This window comes from Pseudogymnoascus destructans, assembly GCF_001641265.1.
Source record: "Pseudogymnoascus destructans isolate 20631-21 unplaced genomic scaffold scaffold_23, whole genome shotgun sequence".
Lineage (NCBI taxonomy): Eukaryota > Fungi > Ascomycota > Leotiomycetes > Thelebolales > Thelebolaceae > Pseudogymnoascus > Pseudogymnoascus destructans.
In genome coordinates this window covers 391,394-414,257 of record NW_020167542.1, presented here as the reverse complement: position 1 = coordinate 414,257, position 22,864 = coordinate 391,394, and the positions used below count along the sequence as shown (strand labels likewise).

The window sequence follows — 22,864 nt, the reverse complement described above, 5'->3', positions numbered from 1 at the left end:
TACAGTACATTCCAGGATATTGGCGGGTTATTGGGTTCTGTACGGTTGCATAGCGCGGCGTTTGGGTTTTTACCCTTGAGGAGTATCAGAATTGGTTCACACGGGGGGTTAGGGCACTATGCACCTTTCAACGGACGTCTTGTTATTAGCATTAGGTTCTAGTCTTACAATGACAGCCTTCAAGTATTTAATACAAACACTGGCACTATTCGTAATTCATCAGCCGTGATTCAATCAATGTTACATCTCCCCTTAGTATCTGCGAGACGACCTCCTGTCATCCCTATCCCGATCCCTGCTTCGGCTCCGACTCCTGTATCTCCTCGTAGAATCACGGTCGCGGCTCCGGCTTCGATCCCTTCTGACTTCCTTCCTCCTGTGGCGGCTCCGGCTTCTGCTTCGACTCCGAGCTCTGTCCTTATCGCGGCCCGTATCTCGACTTCTCTCCCTGCGGTGAGTGCGGCTACGGCTCCGTGACCTAGACCGCCGGCGGCTAGAATTGCGATGTCGGCGCGAGTCTCTATCCTTATCACGATCAGCATCGCGGAGGGTGCTTGCTTCGCGCTTTATGACCGGACTTCGGCTCGAGACGACAGCGGGGCTTCTGTCACGCCTGACGCTTGATGCCCGCGACGGGCTTCTGGCGCTCGACTCCCTCTTTCTTGGGAGGCTCGAAGAGCCTAAGCCCGCGGAGTCGGCATCTCGCTTGCGAGTATCTGGGAGCTCGTCACGACTACGCCAATTTGGCCGTGTGAACGCATCCGACTTGGGCTTGTCGAGTCCAGGGATCGGGAGGCCTTTTTCTCTGGCTTCTTGCTGGGCCGCCAGGTAGGCTTTGGCCTCGAGCTCACGCTGCTTAACTGCTTCTTGCTTCTTCTCTTCTGCGGTCTTAAATTCACGTCGTGGTGGCGTTCGGCTACGATAGCGACTATCCCTGCCCAAGTCTCGGTCCCTATAGCTTCTTCGATCATCACGGGGATCGCGGGATATATCTCGATCACGGCGCGAATCTCGGTCCCTATGGTCTCTAGAGCTCCGTTCCCTGCTGTCACGCCTTCGTCGGTCCTCAGTGTCTCGACTGTCGCGTCGACGTCGATCATCACGGTCTCTGCTATCCCGCCTTGAAGATCTATCCTTATCTCTAGCATCAGCCCTGTCTCTGCTCCTATTTCGGTGATCATCACGATCTCTGCTGCTGCGTCGAGAATAGCCACCTCTGTCTCGACTATCGCGACGAGAGTGGATAGGGTCTCTGCTTCGACTTCTTGCCCGTGCTCTTTTCTTGCCATCTACGTCCACCTCATCCGCGGCATGCGATGAACTTTTGGTAGCGCCGCCAGAACTTTGACTTGGTTTCGTACTAGCCTCTTTCTTGGTTTGTGCATCGCGGGATATTGGTTTGATTGCAGAAGCGGGCATGGCCTTCCTTGGGGGAGGAGCCAAGGTTTCATCCACTTCAGGCTCCAGTTGATGTCTGGATCGCTGCGATGTTCGTTTCCCCTCCTTCATAAGCATGGCAAGTGCTTCCTGCTCGAGCCGGTCGACTTCTTCGCGTGACAGATTAGCCTTTGCGGTAGGCTTGCGCTCATCTCTTGAATCATCCATCCGTTTCCTGCGCCCTCCGTCACGAGATCTGTCGCGACTATAATCACCAACGCCTCTGAGGCGCTCCCGTTCTCGGTCTGATTCACGCTCAAGTTTGCGCCTTGTCTCGCGCTCCTCTCGTCGCTTGTCTTCTTCGGCCTCTCTCTTTCGCTCCTCTTCTCTCTTTCGCGCCTTTTCGAGTTTCCTCCTTTCTTCTGCGATGGCCCGCTCCTTTTCTCGTAGCTCCTCTCTGAGTTTTTCGCGTTCTTGTCGGCGGGTGGCAGCCTCTTCGGCGTAATGATCGTCCGTCTTACTGCCTCTTGCTTCCTCTTCTGCTGCGGCTTCTTCACCAACATCGTTACGTCGAATTGCCCGTATCCCCTCTTCAATCGTTCCCACATGATCTTCAAGTAGTCTCTTGATATGCGCCTCAGCCTCCTGGTATATCCCACTGCGGTCAATGACACCCTCTATCAGAATAGCTGCTTTGCCACGACTGCTTGACAGAAGACTCTGGTTCACCTCCAACTCATTCTCCGCGACCTTTGTAATCGAGTCGATTAACTTTGTTTCAAAGTCCTGAACAAAAGAACATTAATCAGTATTAAGCCTCATCCACGGAGTGAAGTTATGCTCACGCTCGTTTGGAGAGTCTCCCAGACTTGCTTTCTAAGTGCATCATAGTTCCCCTTCTTCTTGAAAGTATGTGAAAGTGACTCAATAGCACTTCTCGTGGATGAGGAGAGTGGGAGTTCAGAAGTCTTTATCTTCTTTCTTGGACGCTCAGGAACGAAAGTTTCGGCCTTTGTCGGGGGGGTTACATTGATATCCATGACGGCCATTGTAACAAAGGGTGTAAACAATATTAATCGTCAATAAATATGTTTGATTAACCCATTATGTGGTGTATTGTTTGCTTTCGTAAATTTGTAGGAACGTTTCCCAGGTCGCGACAGCGGCTCTCGTTGTAGTCAAGGGTAAGTACGCTAAAGCTCGGCGATCGGCGCCTCCAAATTCAATCACCACCCCCAACGACACTCGGTTCCTCACAGTATCGGAACAGATAACCTACCTCAATCGCCCTTTCTCCCCGGCTATTGCGGACAAAACAAAACAATATCTCCTCCAAGTTGTGAAAAGCAGCATTGAATAGACCAATACGAACATACTCGCTCATAAAACCGGCAAAATGGTCCACAAAGCAATCTTCTGGGGTGGTTTCGGTATGTCTCTGTCCAACCATGTTCAATTGACAGCCATATCGCTGCCTTGCTACGACTGAAAGCTAACGATATTCACATTTAGGAATTGCCGTCCGTGCTTGGCAACTAGGCATTGAGATGCGCCCGTTCTTCTCTAAGCAATCGATGCTTGGATACCCAATCTTTGCCGGCGTTGGAGCAAGCTTCGGATACTGGTTGAGCGGAGTTGAGGAGAGACAGCACACCATTTTGGCCGCCCGGAGGACAAGCCTGCTCGAGAAGAGACAACGGAGGGCTGAGAGGGAAGCAGCTGGGGAGCAGTAGTGGGAAGAGTCCAGATGGCATGTTCAGCGCCAACCACCCCGGGGAATTGGTCCATGGATATGACCATTATACGAGCATAGCTACATTTATCTTTAGGGGCTATATTGCTAGGGGGTTATAGTTGCGACGATGGGCATTAGGGTTGCTTGGGGTAGCTTGGGATTGCGGATGAATGGGAGGAGGATGTGGTGTATAGATCCTGTACACAACGGTTGCGAAAATCCAATCAAATAAACATTTAAAAATAACCAAGGCTGTACTATAAGGATATAATTCCTCCATTATTTGGCATATATACGCTGTAGAATCAGCATGTGGCGAGCATTCGAAGTGACTCTAGCAACGAAAAGTGTCAGTGGGCGCTTATCGCGGCTAACATATTGATATCTGAAGACAGAATATTTCACCCAAAAACCAAAACCGCGACACAATCACCCCGCGCAACGAGTTTGTATATTTACTCAACATCATACCGCATTATCTGCGGGATTAATATTATTGAACTCTTCAAATTGACCCCTTACGACCGAATATACGCCAATCCATGATTGTGGGACAGTGTGATTCATAAACTATCCAGTCGCAGGGCTCGAGCGCGCAACATATTTAGATTGACTACAGTCGTTCAATAGCGTACATAAAATCACTCAAATCTACATCTATTCTCTTGAGGGAAACAAGGACTGCCATGCAGTCCACAACTGCATCTGCGGACCTCCCTGTCCAGGAGAAGGCGTCCGTTCCAGCCACAACGAGCGTCGACAACGCGAATGCCAATGGTGCACCTCCCACTGCGGCCGCGACAACTGTGCCATCGGGCGATGGAGCTGTGAAGTTGACAGCCTTGGAATTGAAAGCACAAAAGAAGGCAGAAAAGGCTGCGAAACGACAACAGGTGATACAGAACAGACAAGGTGGGGCAGCACCAGGTGCGCCAGTTGGGCCAGCGGGAGCTATCCTGTCGCCTCAAGGAAATAAGGCTGCACCGAAGGGAGGGAAAGAATCTGGCAAAGGGCAGCATAAGCGCGCCCCGTCCACTGCTGGCGACTCGAAGAACGCAGCAGCTCGATCATCTCAACAACAGAATAATGCGCCAGCGGAACCCCCTGCGGAAGACAAGACCGTCGAACTGTTCCGTCACTTATACAAGCCGAGGGCGAAGACAATCGCTGGAGCAAAGGATGTCCACCCGGCAGTCTTATCTCTTGGGCAGCAAATGAGCAACTATGTTATTTGCGGCAGCAATGCGCGTCTTGTAGCAACATTACGGGCGTTCAAGAGAGTGCGTATATAAAGATTCTCTCTTTTCCGAACTTTTCTAATATTCTTACAGGTTATTAATTCATACACAACCCCTCCTGGAACCACCCTGACACGGCACATGAGCACACACGTTCTGTCACCACAAATCGAATACCTGACCTCATGTCGGCCCATGTCAATTTCCATGGGAACCGCAATCCGCTGGCTCAAGCTTAAGATCGCAAAGGTCGACCCTGATGAGCCGGATGCCGAAGCCAAGGAGTCACTGTGCGCGGATATCGACGAGTATATCCGTGACCGTGTCACGCTCGCAGACGCTGTCATCGCCAAGAGCGCATCCAACCAATGCATCAAGGATGGAGATGTTATCCTCACATACGCCAAGAGCAGCGTTGTTCAACAGGCACTGGTACAGGCGCATAGCGATGGCCGTCGGTTTAGGGTGATCGTTGTTGACTCGCGGCCATTGTTCGAAGGCAAAGCACTAGCAAAGGCCCTTATTAACTTTGGCTTGGATGTCAAGTACTGCCTTATGAACGGCGTCAGCCATGTCATGAAAGAGGTCACCAAAGTTCTCCTGGGTGCACATGCCATGATGAGTAACGGTGTGCTCTACAGTCGGATTGGCACGTCTCAAATCGCCATGGAAGCAAAGGATTACGACGTCCCAGTTATTGTGCTCTGTGAGAGCGTCAAGTGCACGGAGAGAGTTGCCTTGGACTCGATCGTTTTCAACGAGGTGGCAGACCCAGACGAACTACTCATACCCTCAACAAAGCCTCCGGCGGGAATGTTACATGGATGGCGGGATGTGAAGAACCTGCAGCTGCTAAATCTACTGCACGATGTGACTCCAGCGGACTATATCACCATGATTGTTACAGAGCTAGGCATTGTACCACCAAGTTCAGTACCTGTCTTGCAACGTCTTGCCAACGAGGGTCAGTGAGAAAAAGGACTTTGGTTATGCGGGTTGGTTTCGTCTGTACGATACGGCGATTGGGATAGCATTTGCCAGGACGTCCGACAAAACCTCCTCGTCTGGGAAGCATTTGGAGAAGGCTTGCCTCCTCACTTGTATTAATGGAGAGCTATATCTTAAATGGATTGAATAGACTCCTTTCCATATGATAAGACGTGCATTGATTACTGTAGTGGGAATATTATAGAATCTGGCAAAAGGGCAAAGGAGGGCACGTGATAACGATAGATTACCAATGCCTTCCGAGGTTAATGACGTCCTAATGGCGAGCTTCGCTCCCAGAGTAAATAGAAATACAACCTCACACTCCCCCCATGCGACTCCCAGTGATACGGATACCGCCTATCTATCGTACCGCTCGAGTATTCTCCAATAATGTAAGTTTTGACTGTGACTCTCATTCAGATCCGAGAAGCAAACTTACGCCCATACCAGTCTCCGCATAAACGCGCCATGCATATCAAGACAATTCCAATGTGTAAGACTCCGGACATTGTCCAATGTTCCATATCCATAGAATACGGTCTGATAAGTTGCAGCTTGGGGGAAGGGCGACAACTATGCGTACCTTGTTATCGACGAAAAAACCAAAGACTCTGTCATTATTGACCCCGCATACATCGAGGAGTAAGCCGACAGCTTCCCAATCTTTCAATGGGGCAGTGCTGACTCTGATATTACAGTGTGATCCCTACTCTGAGCCCTCTTGTGAAGTCCGGAGAGATCAACCTCACTGCAATCATCAACACCCACCAGTAAGTGCCCATCACCTCGACCAGCTCACTCCATTCTGACACCACCATCCAGCCACGACGACCACGCCGGTGGAAACCGCAAGATTGTACGCTATCCCCCTCCCATCTTTCCACAATCTATACTAACTCCAGCCCCAGCTCGCTGAATACGCCGACAAGAAGCTCCCCGTAATCGGCGGCAAAGACTCCGACGCCGTCACCAAGACCCCCGCGCACAACACCGGTTTCTCCTTTGGCTCCATCGTCGTCGAGGCCCTACACACCCCCTGCCACACCCAAGACAGCATCTGCTGGTTTATGCAAGACGGGGATCAGAAGGTCGTGTTCACAGGGGACACACTATTCCACGGCGGATGCGGGCGGTTCTTCGAGGGGTCGGCGGAGGAGATGGACAAGGCGCTGAACAAGACTCTTGGCTCGCTGCCGGATGATACGAAGGTGTACCCGGGGCACGAGTATACCAAGGCCAATGCGAGGTTTGGGGAGAGCGTGAGTAAGAGTAAGGGTGTGGCGGAGCTGGTGAAGGTGGCGGGGGCGAATGAGCAGACGACGGGGAAGTGGACGATTGCGGATGAGAAGAAGCATAATGTGTTTATGATGTTGGGGGATGCGGAGATCCAGAAGGCGACGGGGCAGACGGAGCCGGTTAAGGTGATGGAGAGGTTGAGGGAGATGAAGAATAATTTCTAGAGATAGATATTTAATTCTATGTATTTTATCTGTGATATCTTCGATGATTATCTGGAGCAAGAATGTTTTGGGACTTTACGGGCTGAAGCTATTATAGGAGTTTACCCTGAAGCTATTATAGGAGTTTACCCTGAAGCTATTATAGGAGTTTACCGTACGTAGGTCATGGCGTAACGGGGGTAGTGGTGTTTAAAGGCAAATTCACATCATGTGACAAATATTATAACCATTAATAACTTTTGAAGGGAGCTTTATAAAGTTTAATGCTTTTGTATTCATAAGCTTTGTATATATATACATTATACTTAAAGACACTAGGTTATAAGCTAATATATTAAAGAAGTTATTAGCAGTTTTAGATTTACTATACTAAAAATTTATATAGCAAAATTCAAACCTTTAATAATAACTTGGGCAAAAACTCCATATACCCAGTAAAACAATAAATAAATGGGGACAAGTTTTATATACCCTGCATTTGACGTGATAAGTTTTATATACCCTACATAATATGAAACCCCCTGCGACCAGTAAAAACCCCCCAATTCCCCCCCCGTAGCCTCCCGTAGCCCCCTCGCCGTCGCTCCTTTCGACGGCCTCATTCGGCCCAGTCGTTAAGGACTCTCGACCAGGCGTCTAGGTCGAGGTAGAGCTGACCGTTCATAGGAACGGTTAGCTCGCCAAGAGAAGCCATCCTCGTGGGCCTGAGTGTCATACTGACATTCGTTGCACTCAGTTTGCTATCAAACTCAAGAGCAAACTTGGAAATCTCCTCCTCAAACCTACAAGTCACTATACATATTTTGGCTTATCACACCAACAACAAGAGCAATACTACTCGACGATTGCTACAACCATCTATGATTCATTACACGTCATCGCTCCTTAGTTACTGGGCCGATATTACCACATAGCATATCTCTACAACCCTCTATGATTCATTACATGACATCACTCATACTACCACATGACATATCTCTACCAACTAGAGGCCTAGGAGCATGAACGATAGCTCTAAAAGCTCCTACGAACCTCTATGATTCATTACATGTCATCGCTCTTTAGTTACCCACAAGATTGGTTAAGTTATGACATAATTTGTCTATGACATAATTTGTCTATGACATAATTTGTCTATAGGGGTACTCTGACCTTGGACCTCCTTTTACTTCCTATAGGCTACGAACCTAAGAGATGGTTCTATGGGATTCTCTTACGTCGACTACAGTTACCAAGCCTGGTAATCATGGAAAGTCTTGGAAAATGAGAGAACTACACTCCTTTAGCATAAATAGGATTGCCCTTTCCTTAAGAAAGGGCAAGCAGGCAATACAGTAAATCGACTATCACATACTTCCACGTCTTTTCCAAGCTTCCAAGCATTCATCTTGTTACTCCTTGTTTCTGAAAAGTCAGTGAGGTGTTAACCTCTGACTTACCCCTGAGTTCCCAGACTCAACATTTGTTGCAACTTGTCTGAACCACTTCACTACATCACACACCTGATTGCTGGGTTGTGGAATAGTCTAAGCTACGACCCTTTGGCTCTGTTTTCTAAGACAGTGTGTTGTCTTAGTAAATTCATCCCTTCCTTGGGTGGCTAGATTCTCACATCTGGTGCACCCACCATTACACTGAGCCGAGCTCAGGACTTCCGATGCCTCGCGACGAGGGCTTCCGAAGAGTCGTCGAGTGCCTCAGTGAGGGCAGCGGCTAGCGAGTCAGCTGGGACAGCGAGGAGGGCGACGGCGAGGGGGAGCAACCGTGAGGGAGGCAACGCGAGGGAGGGAGGCAATGCGCCGAGCGCGTTGAGTGGTTTCCTGCTTAGTAAGAATCACCATGGTATATAAAACTTATTTATGAACTTACCAGGTATATAAAACTTTTGCCCTAAATAAATTCTATATACCCAGTTCCATCCCACGTGACCTGCCCAAGCCCAATCTAGAAACTCCCCCTGTTCTCATATGAGAACGGGCTGTAAACCCCCACTCCCCACGCAAGGGTGTGTCCCCCAAATGACAACAAGCTTCTATTGCTTGTCGTCGGGGCTGGCTCGGACATGGCCCTCCTCAGGACAAACGGCGGTTGCCCCGTCTGTTACGATTACAGCTCACAGTTACAGTTGTTACGGTTGTTATGGGGATTACGGGTGTAGCCTTAGCCACCAAGGTTACAACCGCTAAGCAGACAACTGTATGTTATGAGGAATAGCCTCACCTTCCTTCCTTCTTCTTCTTCTTCTCTCTTTAGATTCAATCTAGATTACTTTTCCTAGACTGGCATCATGACCTCTATGACCATCGTAACATTAAGGGCCTCCAGGACTATCTCAAGGTCCAAATACAGCGTGCACAAGACGAGCAGGCTCAGGCTTTTAACAGGGGGGTGGTTGCACCACAATTCAAAGTTGGTGATCAAGTCTTTTTGTCTAGAAGACATATCACAACTACTAGACCTTCATGTCATACTGACATTCGTTGCACTCAGTTTGCTATCAAACTCATGAGCAAACTTAGAAATCTCCTCCTCAAACCTACAAGTCACTATACATATTTTGGCTTGTCACACCAACAACAAGAGCAATACTACTCAACGATTGCTACAACCCTCTATGATTCATTACACGTCATTGCTCCTTAGTTACTGGGCCGATATGACCACATAGCATATCTCTACAACCCTCTATGATTCATTACATGACATCACTCCTGTCACAGTTCACCAAGGCATAGGGCGCCAGTTGGGTATTATGAATTAAACTCAATCTAGAGAAGAAAGGAAAGAGAAGAGGAGCACTCGAGCAGTGGCTCGATCTATATACAGCTATGTTGTTGTGGAGTGAATTCTCTTTAGCGAGACCAGTTCTGAGAATTCACTCCACAACTGAAAACTTCGCTCCAACCCCGGAAAGCTCCCCACACCCCTGAACCCCCACTCGAGCTGCAAGGCGCACTTGATATTGTAACACTACCCCCCCCCTACTCCAGAGTTGATCTCCTGATCAAGAAATCCCATTTTTTAAAAAAAAAACAATTGTCTCCAGCTCTCATTTTGGTTTCTGAGGGTATTTTCTGTGATATGCTTGGGTAACTTCTGGAGAATTTTCAAAGCTCTCTGCAGTATACCATGTCTCATCCGGTGGATAGTTCTTCCAAGCTGCCTTGTAGAAAAGCTTCTTTCGAATAACTTTTGAGTCGAGGATTTCATCCACTTCCCACTCCTCTTCGCCATTGACAATGACTGGAGGCTCTGGCTCCTGTTGCTGCCCTTCGATTGCATCATTCGAGTCAAGTCTTAATAGATTGGCATGAAATACTGGATGAATCTTCATGCTGTTTGGAAGTTTGAGCCGATATGCAACTTGCCCAATTCGCTCTAGAATTTCAAAAGGTCCCACTTGCTTGTGGTCTAGCTTCTTTGATGGCCTCTGTGTCTTTATATTTCGAGTTGAAAGCCATACTCTGTCTCCCACTTGATAGCGTGGTGCAGGTTTCCTTTTCTTGTTCGCGAAATGTTCCATTTTTGCTTGCGAGAGCGTGATTTCATCCTGCAGAAACTCCCAAACCTTTGCCATGGTCTGAGCTATGTTCTTGTGCTCTTGTTTGGCTTCGTGATATGATTGCTGCTCTGTATCGAAGCTCATTCTTGGTTCATAGCCCTTGTTCGCAAAAAACGCACTTGTCTTGGTTGCATCTTGTAATGGTGGGTGCACCAGATGTGAGAATCTAGCCACCCAAGGAAGGGATGAATTTACTAAGACAACACACTGTCTTAGAAAACAGAGCCAAAGGGTCGTAGCTTAGACTATTCCACAACCCAGCAATCAGGTGTGTGATGTAGTGAAGTGGTTCAGACAAGTTGCAACAAATGTTGAGTCTGGGAACTCAGGGGTAAGTCAGGGGTTAACACCTCGCTGACTTTTCAGAAACAAGGAGTAACAAGATCAATGCTTGGAAGCTTGGAAAAGATGTGGAAGTATGTGATAGTCGATTTACTGTATTGTCTGCTTGCCCTTTCTTAAGGAAAGGGCAATCCTATTTATGCTAAAGGAATGTAGTTCTCTCATTTTCCAAGACTTTCCATGACTTACCAGGCTTGGTAACTGTAGTCGATGTAAGAGAATCCCATAGAACCATCTCTTAGGTTCGTAGCCTATAGGAAGTAAAAGGAGGTCCAAGGTCAGAGTACCCCTATAGACAAATTATGTCATAGACAAATTATGTCACAGACAAATTATGTCATAACTTAACCAATCTTGTGGGTAACTAAAGAGCGATGACATGTAATGAATCATAGAGGTTCGTAGGAGCTTTTAGAGCTATCGTTCATGCTCCTAGGCCTCTAGTTGGTAGAGATATGTCATGTGGTAATATGAGTGATGTCATGTAATGAATCATAGAGGGTTGTAGAGATATGCTATGTGGTAATATCGGCCCAGTAACTAAGGAGCGATGACGTGTAATGAATCATAGATGGTTGTAGCAATCGTTGAGTAGTATTGCTCTTGTTGTTGGTGTGATAAGCCAAAATATGTATAGTGACTTGTAGGTTTGAGGAGGAGATTTCCAAGTTTGCTCTTGAGTTTGATAGCAAACTGAGTGCAACGAATGTCAGTATGACACTAGGAGATGGTTCTATGGGATTCTCTTACATCGACTACAGTTACCAAGCCTGGTTAGTCATGGAAAGTCTTGGAAAATGAGAGAACTACACTCCTGTAGCATAAATAGGATTGCCCTTTCCTTAAGAAAGGGCAAGCAGACAATACAGTAAATCGACTATCACATACTTCCACGTCTTTTCCAAGCTTCCAAGCATTGATCTTGTTACTTCTTGTTTTTGAAAAGTCAGTGAGGTGCTAACCTCTGACTTATCCCTGAGTTCTCAGACTCAACATTTGTTACAACTTGTCTAAACCACTCCACTACATCATACACCTGATTGCTACGTTGTGGAATAGTCTAAGCTATGACCCTTTGGCTCTTTTTCCCAAGACAGTGTGTTGTCTTAGTAAAATCATCCCTTCCTTGGGTGGCTAGATTCTCACATCTGGTGCACCCACCATTACACCGGGCTTGCAGCCCGGAAACGATCGATCCAGGCATGGAGGGTGTGGGTGGGGTGCTCCTCATTCCCAACATAGCAGGGGTCATCGGGGCGGCGGGTGGGAGGCGCGCGGGAGGCAGCAGCGCGAGCGGGTGACGACGTTCGGGCATGGCGGGACGGGCGCGGATCTTTCAGCTGGGGGGCCGCTTTAGGCCACGGCCCACCCCACCCGTAAGCGCCTCGGTGGCGCATGAGGCGGCTGACGCAGCAGGGCGCCGAGCACGTAGACCTTCTACAAGTTAGTTACGGACCGCAAACAACAAGGGAGGGAGGGGACTTAGTGAAACGTCCCGAAGGACTACCCGTACCGGGCGCCGATGGGACCGCAGAAGCTACTCCATCCATGTTAGTACAGAAACCAAAACAAGAGGGAGAGAGAAAACTTACCACGGAGCGAGCAGCGCGCGCCTTCGCCACCGAAGTGGCAGTTGGTGCAGCTCTCATGGAGGAGTCCCTCCACCCAGACACACCCCGCAAACTGGCCGTATCCGGCCGCGCAGTCGGTACATGGCCGTGGACAAGCTCGCCAACTATAAACCCTACGGCCGCCTCGAGGTTCTGCATCCTCACGAGGTTCGGCGGGTCGGAGGAGTCGAGGGCGCGAAATTCCAAGTGGCGGGCGTCAGGGAGGGCGAGGACAGCTGCGAGGGCGCGGGAGCGACGGGGTTCCTCTAGGAGGGCAGAGCGCAGCAGCTGCAGTGCCATCTGCTGGCTGGGAGTCAGGGAGTCGAGCACCAGGCCCTGCGGGCGACCTATACTTACTGTTAGTATCAATCTACACGGTTTACAGACGGTTTACGGACGGGGGAATGGTGTTACTTACTTATGGCCGTAGCCGGGCATGCGGGCGTCGCGGGGGACGGGCCCACCGCATTCGATCGCTGAGGAGGCACGCACAGGGCCAGGAGGCACAGACGCGGCCGTGTTGGAGGTTGCGGGGGAGGTCAGGGCCGGCGGAGAGGCGCCCGTAGGCTCATCTATCCAGTCGTTAGTATCAATCTATCAATCGGAGGGGGGAAGGACTTACCGTTGGCTGTTGGTGCAGCGCCAGCCTTAGGCAGATTCAGAGTCGTCGGAGTCAGGGTCGGGGTCATCGTGGTGGTGGTCGTGGTAGCGGGAGCGGGAAGCAGGAGCTTCTTCTTCTATTCACAAGTTAGCATACAGTAATCAATTCAAATAACAAAAGGAAAGGGGTTTACTTACCACGAGAAGCCTCATTGAGGCCAGAAGCCTCAGTGGTGGGGGCGGGGGCGGACATCTTCACCGTTGTTGTTAACTTATAGGAAAGTGGAACTGTGGAGGGGTTACGTGTCGTAGATCACGTGATGTAACGCCAAATCACATGACCACTTACGGCAGGCAGAGTCGCAAACCGGCACCTACGGCGCCGGTGCACAATACTCGTGATTATTATGATTATTTGTGCTAACCCTGCGATCCGGGGGAGGAGAAGAATAATTGTTACCTGGTTGTGGTGGCTGGTAGGGAGGCGTGTGAGGAAGGGGCAGTGCTGTTCTTGGAGGTTGATGGGTTTGGGGAGATGATGCCAGGGCGATTGCATGTTCCGCTGAGGGATGTGGGTACGAGAATTGATTGCTATATCAATGGGCAGCATTTGAGTCTTGAGACGAAGGGGAGGAGGAGGGGGAGGAGGAGGGGGGAATATATGCTTGGTGTAATGGCGTGTCTTGGTTTATTTACCTTTTTATGTATCAAATAATATATTACAAATATTAGTTGTATTTTGTATATTTTATAGCCCTTCATATTTCCTGGCGGTTTCAGTAAAGAAACAATAAATATTTATCAACTGCTCTGATATTTTATTACCCCTTACAAATAAGAAAACACATCCTAAATTTCTTATCACGCTACACATAAAACCCAAAGCGCTTCACCACAACCCCCCCCCGAAATATATCCTCCCATACCCCCCATATCTACCCCCCCCATAATCCCCCTCTTCACTTCTTATCAAACGCCTTCTGCCTCGTCCTCGTATTCCACCCCAACTTCGCCCTAATACTATTAATCCAATCCTCGCTCCTCTTCCCACTAGGCATCACATTCGCAAACGGGTACCGACTCGCACTAACCGTGACATAATCCCCCGCCCTCAGCTCCACCCTCTCTCTGCCATCAAAGCTCGCCCAGCTCGTCGTCCGCGCGTCAAACGGCACCCCGACGCGCAGCACGATCGTGTCTGGGAGGATGATGGGACGGAAGGAGAGGGTGTGTGCGCAGATGGCGGTGAGCAGGATGACGGGGTTCTCGGGGTGGCAGAGGGAGCCGCCGGCGGCGAGGTTGTAGGCTGTGCTGCCGGTGGGGGTGGCGACGCAGACGCCATCGGCTTGGATGGAGGTTAGGTGCTCGTCGTCGCCGAAGAGCTCGACGGAGGACATGGCTGTGGTGGGGGTTAGCTTGGTTGATTGGGAGGGGAAATGTTTTTTTTGGGGGGGGGGGCTTACTTGGGTTGGGGCCGCGGTCGACGACGATGTCGTTGAGGATTTCGTAGGTCCCATCTGGTCTGTGTGCCCTCTCGTCATCCTTCTCCTCGCCGACTAGCTCCTCTACGAGGTCACGATGGGAGAAATCCTCATCATCATCCCCGTCTGCAGCTACAACCTCGGTCGTGTCGTCACTATCATGTCGAATTAACCTCTTCTTCCCCTTCTGGCGTCTCATGACTGTGACTTCGAACCGTAGCCGCAGCGACACCTTGATGCCATCTCCAAACGCCGTAGTCAGCGTCCCCTTGAAATCGTCAAAGTCGAATTTCGTCAGGAACCCTAAGCTTCCGAGCGCAAAACTCAGGACCGGCGGGACGATACGCTGGAATAACCAGCTCGCGTATAAGACCGTACCGTCCCCTCCAAGCGTGATGATGAAGTCGAACGTCTGCGGCCGCGACCGACACATCTCCTCAGTCCAATACCTCAACCGACTAGGCTTCGGCGCCCTCATCCCACCCGCCTCATCCAGCTCCTCCCCCAGCGTATCAGCCCCAAAATTCTTATTCCCCCGCAACCGATCCTCCACATACACCACATACTCGACCTCCCTATCCTTACTCAACAGCCACCTCGCCAATTCCCTCGTATTCCCCACCAACGACTCATCATGCGCCTTCGTAAGTATAAACACGCTCTTCACCTTAAACTTGAGATTCACGCTCCCAAGCCTCTTACTCAGCTCCCGCACCCCCCACGCCATATCGCTCAACTGCTTCTTCGTCAGCAGCCGCGAATGCGACACCGCGTCCGCCAACAGCTCCGCCGCCTTGGCATCTGCTGTTTTCGCATCCACGGCTATGTTCTCGCATATCGAAGGCCGCGACTGCGTCGTCTTCCAGAGCTGCTCGTCGGGCTGGCCGGGGGTGTGCGTCCCTGGCGACGAGACGCTCGGAGGTGTCGGACTAGGTTCGTGAAGCTCTACCTGGGGAGGAACAAGCTTGGGATCGACTATCTCCTCGTCGCCTTCCTGCTTCGGCTCCTGTGGCTGATTGGGAGGCGTGGCCTCGGCGATGCCGTCCAGGTGGCCGTTGTGGTGGTGCTCGTCGTCGTGTTGGTCGTCGAGGAGGGCGTGCACGAAGCATGCGGTGCGCCTGTGGAGTTGGGGGTCGCTGGCGACGAGGGAGGATTTGCGGCGGTGCATTTTCTCTCCATTGAAGACTACCTGTTGCGGATCCTTTGTTAGACTTGATGCGCCTGTTTATGGGGGCATGATGGGGAATTGCGAACCTCGAGTGGGTGCTGGGAGTCGTCGTCACTGGAGTAGTGGAGCTGTAGGTAGTGTTAGCTGGGCTGTTAATTGATAGGCAGCTCCATACAGCAGGATACACTCCAAGCTGCAGGAGTATTGCTAGAACAGAACAAAGACGCGCTCACCTCCTCGCTGTGCGCTGGATGTAAATGCCCCGTGGCTCGCCCTCGGGCATCGCGACGAGGGATCTCAGCGTTGGACATGATGGCTACGGGCAGCACGCGCACATTCTGCAATGGGGCAATTCGATATCCGAGGGGAGTTGCTCCTTCAGCTCTTTTTTGCTGGTATAATTGCTGATATATATATGTTGCGCTCTGATGACGCAGCACCCTGCACTGAAAGGAAAGCCTTGCACGAATATCCCGCTCTTAGCGAATTCCTGGTCAGGGAGGAATAAAGGAAGCAGGAATGGGCATTCTTGAAGCTATCTACAAGTCACTAAACATACAAAGGGAGTTCACGCACAGAGTTTACCTCACTCACCTACTCCCAGATCTTGAAGCTTCAAAATTCAATATCAGATCGTCGGGTGGCATTCGAGGCGTCCCAAGCCACTAGCCAATAGCGAGGTCACAACCCGCAAGGCTGAGAATGCCAGAGCTCCCCGCCTGATAAACAACCCCGCCACAGCGATAAATAAAGCCATGGCAAAGCCACAGAAGTACCAACCAAAGCCACAACCACGTCGGATGTTGGACAGATGTGGCAGTTCACAACGAAGACACCCTTCCTGCTCTTTGTCTTCCGAGACCGGTCGACCGTCAAATACGAGATCCAGAAGCAGGAGACGCGTACTATAGGCAATACCAAGGAAAACCTCGCCCAGTCTCTCAGTCGCTGACTCGCACAAACCAAACACGAAACTGCTGGTCTTTTGTCTGGCTGGTCTGGCCGGGTGATGCACATCATTGCACATCATATTACAAGGGAGGGAAGAGGGAAGAGGGAAAGGGAAGAGGGAAGAGGGAAGAGGGAAGGGAAGAGGGAAGAGGGAAGAGGGAAGAGGGAAGGGAAGAGGGAGGACCGTGGTAGTCGCCCTGGAGGGAAGAGGGAATAGGGAAGAAGGAGGACCGTGGTACTCGCCCTGTACGAAGTACTGTACTGCTACTCTCCTGTCTGACCTGTATAGTGATACAAGTACGAACGGCGGGGTAAGTTAGGTGACTGTACACCATCCATAGTGTCAAACAACGAACAGCGATCGCATGAATGGAGACGGACGGCTTCAGCAACCTAGCGGGGCGGCGGTGGTGTACAGGAAGGGAAGGGAGAGTGAGTGCCATAACAACTCCTGGGATATTTACGATGGACATGGAGGTTTCATGCCCAGCACCACACAAGCCGCAGCAAGCAAGGGTGTTGTCCAAAGGTGGGTTGCACGAACGAGCAGTGGGGAACGTACGGAGTATTATACGGAGTAATGCATGCATGCATCGTTGCATCTCCTTGCATGTTATAATAATATCCTTGGTCCTAAGCCTGCTGGCGCTGGCGTTGGCTCTGGCGCTCACACATTCATTCCTCTCGCTCATCACAAGCCACCATAGGCAATAGCGCGTTGGGCGGCTGGGAAGTTTGTTCGCTGGCTGGCTGGTCGCTGGCTGGCTGGTCGCTGGCTGGCTGGCCGGGCTGGCGGGCGCTCCAACCACCACCGCCGAGACCCGTGTCCTTGTCCTGAAGCGTACAGTAATCTCCATTTATGGCGATCGTGGCGCTGTGCTCTAAGTTTGGTCCAGCCCGTGCTCCCACAAGCCCCACAAGCACCAAGGGAAAAAAAGGAGCAGGGGGGAAAGAAAAGAAAAAAGAACTCGGGGCCGAGCCGTTCACGAAATCTCGGGGTATGATGAGAATGACCTGCATGGTTTTTCTACAGCCGGAGATGGAGGGGTGGTGGGACGAAGCTCACCCCACATTCCAGACTCAGTAAGCCTCGGTGTGGTATGGTTGGGGAAGGTGTAAGGTGTAAAGGGGGTAACGATACGGCAGAGTACATGTGGATGGATATATCTGGGTTCGTGGAGTAATCCCCATCTTCCGCACGACGTAAGCACCACCAAACTGCAGACACACGAAGAAATCCCAGCGCCAGCGGTTGCGCCACCCAGCCCTCGCCGAGAAACGAGAAACAAGTCAGATTGCACCGATGATGCCGCCGTCAGCGTCGTCAGCGTCGTCAGCGTCGTCAGCCCGCGTTCCCCCCTCCGTCCCCCCTCGAAAGAGGCGCAAACCGATGAGTGGTGCAGGAACTGTGCTTCTTTTTAGCCTCGATGCAGCATCCTGCAGCAAGTGCAAGTCGTGAACTGCGTACTCGGTACCTTAGCCAGCCACCGTTTCGTGGTTTGCGAAACCGCGAGAGTCAGAAATGCAGCATTTAGGCGGTCATGCAATGCAGGCAGAGATGCCAGTCACCGCCGGCCGGGGCCTGGTCGGTTTTGGGGTAGGCGGTGAGGGCCGCATTTTTGCCCCTCCAGCTCAGCTGAACATGACTTACTTCCAACACATACTGTGCGAGATGTGGGGTGGTGGTTTGACGATAATCAGATCCGATGGCTCAGATGCCACTGAACATTGAACCATGACGTGGACATACATGTGCGCCTCCACATGTCTGCTCTCTGGGCGCGTCGCCATGATCTGCCGCCGCTGCTATTTGATACAGTGGTAATCTGTTAGACCGATTTGCTGGCGCATCCAGCCAAACACGAAGCGTCTGGGGATTTGCAACGAGCCCATCGCATTCCTTGACTCTGCACTACCACCAACACACTACTACTACCTACCACTACTGAAACTGACAAACTGTAGCCTGCGGCGCAAGGGCAAAGTCTCACTAGCCAGCTGGGTAACTCCTACCACTGTACTACTGTTTTGTTGCACGGCATGGGTCCCAGCTATTGATAGTATGATTATATGATTATGTACGGAGTACGTATGATATAATAAGCAGCCTATGTATGGGTCGCAAGCAGCGACCCATACATAGCCATGCGGCAACCCTTTGGCTGGGTTCGGGAACAACGATGGCCAGCTCGACCAGCTCTCCCTTACTTTACAATGCTCCACTATTCATTCACACCTGTACTCCGTACTGTAGTGTTTCACCTTTACTATATGTGCGGCGCAGCACCGGTGGTCCGCCGCACTCCATTACTGTAAGTTACAGGAAAGAACGGGTGGAATGTTCAAAATGATTAAGACCCGTTTCTGCCCCTCCGAGACTCAAACGCGCACACGACCGAGGTTCATGGTGTGATGAGCTTTTCACCATGTCCAAGTAGCTGCTTGTTCGCATTCCTGCATTCATGCAGTAGCCGCTCCGTAGCCATCACATGGGACGCGGGGAGATTCCTACAATAGAGTAAGTTAGAGTAGCTCGCAGCCCAGGTGGTCCCCCTTGGGCCTTTGAAACCCGCTTCCAACACGTCGCACGAAAACCTTCATGACGATCCCTCCACGCCAACAAAATCCCAACAATGCCTGCCCCAGATGCCTGCTCAAAGTTCCATAAAAAAAAGGGCCCTGTACATACTGTACCAAATAACATGTCAATCCTGTTTTTTGACCCCCCCCCCTGGGCGAGTTCGGCGGGGGACAAACAAAGACAGGGATTCTCATGGCCCTTTTTACCCAAGGAACGCATTATCTCGATCATGTACGTATGCATAGATGCAGTGCATGGTCCCCTTCATCGGCCTCGCGCCCTTTCCAGGCGCTTTATTTGAAGGGCAGGCAGGCAGCGGTTGCCGCAATGGGATAAGCGGTTCGATGTGATGTGATGAATGTCTGAGACACCAGCCGTCGGCGATCGGCGGCACGAATTACCATTTCCGAGCAGGAACTTGGAGACAGGTTTCCTGGCCAGCGAAGGGTGGTGAGTTGATATTGGCCAGCGCGGATGATTAACTTGGAACTTATGTGAAGACACCGGTGCAGCTCACATCACATCACGGCGGGCACAGTACTGGGCGGATATCGATAGACCTGCAAAACGCCAGCATCCGCTCGGATCTATTTACCGGATACTTGGCAGTGGAGAGTGAGAAGCCCATCCAGCCATCCAGCCAGCCGCCAAGAAAGGGACCTGACTAACCTCTCCCCCTCCTTACTCGAACGGGGATTTCAAATCCTCCGCCTCCCCAGTATGGATGCAACATCCCATCCCATCCCTCCTACGTATGCAAGGTATCCATACCCATAGTAAAGCACCACGCCCACCCGCATCTCCACCATCCACATGTTGAGCGGGGCTCGGTGGCGAAAAAAAATCTCAGCACAATCCCATTTTGTGCCAAAGCGCTTTTTCGGCGAAAGAGGGGCAAAGAGAAGGGAAGGGGTAGGGCATGGAGTGGAGGAGCGATGGGGATGGAGGAATGGCCAGGGCGCTAGAATGTACATACACGCCACCATGTGGGCGGGGCCTCTCCCATGTCCTTGCCGCCGTGCTGGGCCATGGTGTGGGGACCGCGGTGGTGGTCGCCGGTTAGGAGACGGGAGTTTCCAATTTGAAGAGCGGGAGGATGGGTGTGGTTGTATGAAAGTCAGGAGGAGCGAGACAAAGCGAGACAAAGCGAGACAGGAGGAGCGACAGGAGGAGCGAGACAGGAGGAAAAGGTTGTGTGGTTTACATGCATCAGATTCCGCATTCCGCATCTTTGTTGCTCGGGTTGGTTATGGATGGATGGGTGCGACGGCGGACGGACGGACGGGCTGTGCGAGGATGACCGTACTATCAGTATTGTGCATAACGAGCGTGAATTGGAGTGATATCCGCCTGCCGCAGAGAGAAGGACCGACGGAGAGGGATGGGCGGAGCTCTCTCACATCGCTGCGAGGATATAGACCGATGCGATTCGTCGCACCACCATCCGTTCCCACGTCGGTCGACTTCCGCTGAACTGGGAAATGTCATCTTCAGCTAATGTACGAGGCCTCCTTTTCGAAACGGACCATGCGCTCAGGCGGGCTGGCGAGATGATGGAAGGATGTGGACCGAGATTGGGTAACCGAGGGGGACAGTTGCTTGTCTCCTGCCCTGCCTCCTGCCGTTGGCGGCCGCGACGCTGGGCGGTGTTTACCCATCTCTAGCGCCTCCGCGTCCAACGACGGGCAATTACATACACGGCCCTACTACATCGACGTTTCCACCGCCGACGTGCAGTCGTTTCGCGGCCTGTGCTTCACTTTCCGGCTAGATCTGCGTGGTCACCGACAGATGCCACGCCCAGCCGCGTACAGATATCTATCTAGGGATGGATGGATGGGTGGATGATGGATGAAGGTACACCATGGGTCATGTCGATACCATGACTCTCTGCCGACCTAGAAGCCGATCAGCGACGTCGCGTGGTGGCACCGCAGCAGGCGCGAAGGGCATGTACGGATTGAACGGCTGCACACTGCCGTAGTAGGGGCTTGAGACGAAGTGGCCTGAAGCATTGCGTGAGGCGCTGAAGAGTATGTGCGAGGGATGCACATCATCACATACATAGCGGGCTGGGGCACACATGTGTTATATTGTTATATTGTTATCTTAGGAGTGGTGTGTGGTGGTAGTTCGATGAGACACATGTAAACTCCGCTCGTTGTGGAGCAGGGTTGAGTACGGATGTGTACTCAAATGAATGAAATTGGTGGATGGCGCATGGAGAACCTAACAACCAGGGATGAGAACCTAACCAGGGATGAGAACCTAACCAGGAATGAGAACCTAACCAGGGATGAGAACCTAACCAGGAATGAGAACCTAACCAGGGATGAGAACCTGCTCCAGCGTCGGCGGTTTTTTGGGGGGGGGCTGGGCGCTGGGTACGTACCTCATCTGGCAAGTTCCATCCCATGATTTGTTGCCATTGCCGCATGCCGTGCCCCCAATCCAGGCAAATCCTATACATAATCGACGACTCAGGTCATACAAAGGACGACGCCGCGACGGCCCCATGGGTCTGGGACTGCAGATGGGGCTTCGGGTCGGATGTCTTGTTGCCTTGGGATGTCTTGGGGGGGAGGTCTGAGGCTGGGTTTTGCCTTGATGTCTTGAGGGGGAGGTCTGAGGCTGGGTTTTGCCTTGGGATGTCTTGGGGGAGGTCTGAGGCCTGAGGTGCGAGGTGCGAGGTGCTTGGACAGTCTGCAGGCGGATGTTCCAGGGCTCTTGGTACGATGTTTAGGGGTCAGTCAGTTCACCGAGGCTGGGCGGGCTTGTTCCTATGATGATATATGATGATGCTAGAGGAGGAGATCCCCGTTCCCTCGTGAGACAAATCCCCATCCCCACCCATCCCGCATACCTCACCTCGCATCTCGAGTACGCGCCGCGACCGTACCACAGTCTATTCGGCTACTTGGGGTGTACCTCCCTGTTGCTGTGGTGGCCGCCCCCCACTCGCCATCTCCCGCCCCTTTTTTGCAGAGTGTCTCGCCGGCTTGAACCAGGAGCGAGGTGTAGCCTGTAAGTAGCTTTGGAGGTGTCCTGTCCGTAATGGGGTGGTGGGCGACTTGGTGGGGGTGTACTGGGGGGAGCAGTGAGGTACGTACAGTACTGTAGGAGGTGCCACTTTGAACCATAGGTGGGCACGGTATGTACCCGCGGGCGGGCACGCACTTACTTTTCTCTACAGTATACACTTACTATTTTACGTAGAGGAGAGTAGGGGCACAGGCCTTGTTCGACTGACGGAGGAAGGCCTCCTTGGTTGGTGTATGGATAGACAGGAATAGGATTGGGATGTGCATATGCGATGTGCGTACCCCTTATCTGGTACAATTGGGGGGTTGTGAGGCCGTGGCTGCTGCTTGTCTGTTGATGGATGGTACTGTGTAGTTCTTGTGCGTATTCAGTATAGGTAGTTCTTATGCGTATTCAATATAGGTAGTTCTTATGTGTATTCAGTATAGGTAGTTCTTATGTGTATTCAGTATAGGTAGTTCTTATGCGTCAGTATAGGTAGTTCTTATGCGTATTCAGTATAGGTAGTTCTTATTGTGCGTATATCAGTATAGTTTATAGTTAGTATACACTATAGTTGGTATACACTATAGCATAGTCTGTATAGACAGAAGTGCCGTCCTTCCTCCTGATCTTCAATTCCCTTCTCTCCTCACTTAGCGTTGGTGGTTGATGTGGAATGCAAAGCGCCTCTGCATCCGTACTTTGTCTCGGTCCCTGATCTTGAACCCGCCTCTTGTGGAGCGTA

General features: G+C 51.4%; 8 protein-coding genes across 8 annotated transcripts; 3 read left to right on the top strand and 5 right to left on the bottom strand.

Moving 5' to 3' along the window:
• Window positions 1–138: 138 nt before the first annotated feature.
• On the bottom strand, window positions 139–2,516 carry VC83_07669 (uncharacterized protein). The gene is made up of 2 exons (XM_024471235.1): window positions 2,223–2,516; window positions 139–2,163 (listed from the first exon to the last, which is right to left on the bottom strand). The coding sequence occupies exons 1-2, from the start codon at window positions 2,424–2,426 to the stop codon at window positions 253–255; spliced, it is 2,115 nt and encodes a 704-aa protein (XP_024320858.1). The 5' UTR covers window positions 2,427–2,516; the 3' UTR covers window positions 139–252.
• Window positions 2,517–2,609: 93 nt separating this feature from the next.
• VC83_07668 (uncharacterized protein) lies at window positions 2,610–3,534 on the top strand. Its single transcript, XM_024471234.1, has 2 exons — window positions 2,610–2,807; window positions 2,890–3,534. Exons 1-2 carry the CDS (start codon window positions 2,774–2,776, stop codon window positions 3,108–3,110), a joined length of 255 nt encoding a protein of 84 aa, XP_024320856.1. The 5' UTR covers window positions 2,610–2,773; the 3' UTR covers window positions 3,111–3,534.
• Window positions 3,535–5,650, top strand: VC83_07667 (uncharacterized protein). The gene is made up of 2 exons (XM_024471233.1): window positions 3,535–4,392; window positions 4,444–5,650. Exons 1-2 carry the CDS (start codon window positions 3,799–3,801, stop codon window positions 5,320–5,322), a joined length of 1,473 nt encoding a protein of 490 aa, XP_024320848.1. The 5' UTR covers window positions 3,535–3,798; the 3' UTR covers window positions 5,323–5,650.
• On the top strand, window positions 5,651–6,924 carry GLO2_1 (Cytoplasmic glyoxalase II). Its single transcript, XM_024471232.1, has 6 exons — window positions 5,651–5,732; window positions 5,791–5,833; window positions 5,895–5,982; window positions 6,039–6,110; window positions 6,163–6,196; window positions 6,249–6,924. Exons 1-6 carry the CDS (start codon window positions 5,670–5,672, stop codon window positions 6,798–6,800), a joined length of 852 nt encoding a protein of 283 aa, XP_024320847.1. The 5' UTR covers window positions 5,651–5,669; the 3' UTR covers window positions 6,801–6,924.
• Window positions 6,925–11,666: 4,742 nt separating this feature from the next.
• VC83_07665 (uncharacterized protein) lies at window positions 11,667–13,557 on the bottom strand. The gene is made up of 5 exons (XM_024471231.1): window positions 13,113–13,557; window positions 12,937–13,051; window positions 12,733–12,886; window positions 12,297–12,661; window positions 11,667–12,241 (listed from the first exon to the last, which is right to left on the bottom strand). Exons 1-4 carry the CDS (start codon window positions 13,125–13,127, stop codon window positions 12,532–12,534), a joined length of 414 nt encoding a protein of 137 aa, XP_024320846.1. The 5' UTR covers window positions 13,128–13,557; the 3' UTR covers window positions 11,667–12,241; window positions 12,297–12,531.
• A 308-nt stretch (window positions 13,558–13,865) lies between these two features.
• Window positions 13,866–16,622, bottom strand: VC83_07664 (uncharacterized protein). Its single transcript, XM_024471230.1, has 4 exons — window positions 15,797–16,622; window positions 15,650–15,691; window positions 14,378–15,584; window positions 13,866–14,313 (listed from the first exon to the last, which is right to left on the bottom strand). The coding sequence occupies exons 1-4, from the start codon at window positions 15,872–15,874 to the stop codon at window positions 13,874–13,876; spliced, it is 1,767 nt and encodes a 588-aa protein (XP_024320845.1). The 5' UTR covers window positions 15,875–16,622; the 3' UTR covers window positions 13,866–13,873.
• A 34-nt stretch (window positions 16,623–16,656) lies between these two features.
• Window positions 16,657–19,257, bottom strand: VC83_07663 (uncharacterized protein). The gene has a single exon (XM_024471229.1). It carries the CDS (start codon window positions 17,532–17,534, stop codon window positions 17,190–17,192), a length of 345 nt encoding a protein of 114 aa, XP_024320852.1. The 5' UTR covers window positions 17,535–19,257; the 3' UTR covers window positions 16,657–17,189.
• A 1,920-nt stretch (window positions 19,258–21,177) lies between these two features.
• On the bottom strand, window positions 21,178–21,696 carry VC83_09670 (uncharacterized protein). The gene is made up of 2 exons (XM_024473083.1): window positions 21,488–21,696; window positions 21,178–21,417 (listed from the first exon to the last, which is right to left on the bottom strand). Exons 1-2 carry the CDS (start codon window positions 21,610–21,612, stop codon window positions 21,288–21,290), a joined length of 255 nt encoding a protein of 84 aa, XP_024328851.1. The 5' UTR covers window positions 21,613–21,696; the 3' UTR covers window positions 21,178–21,287.
• Window positions 21,697–22,864: the final 1,168 nt, after the last annotated feature.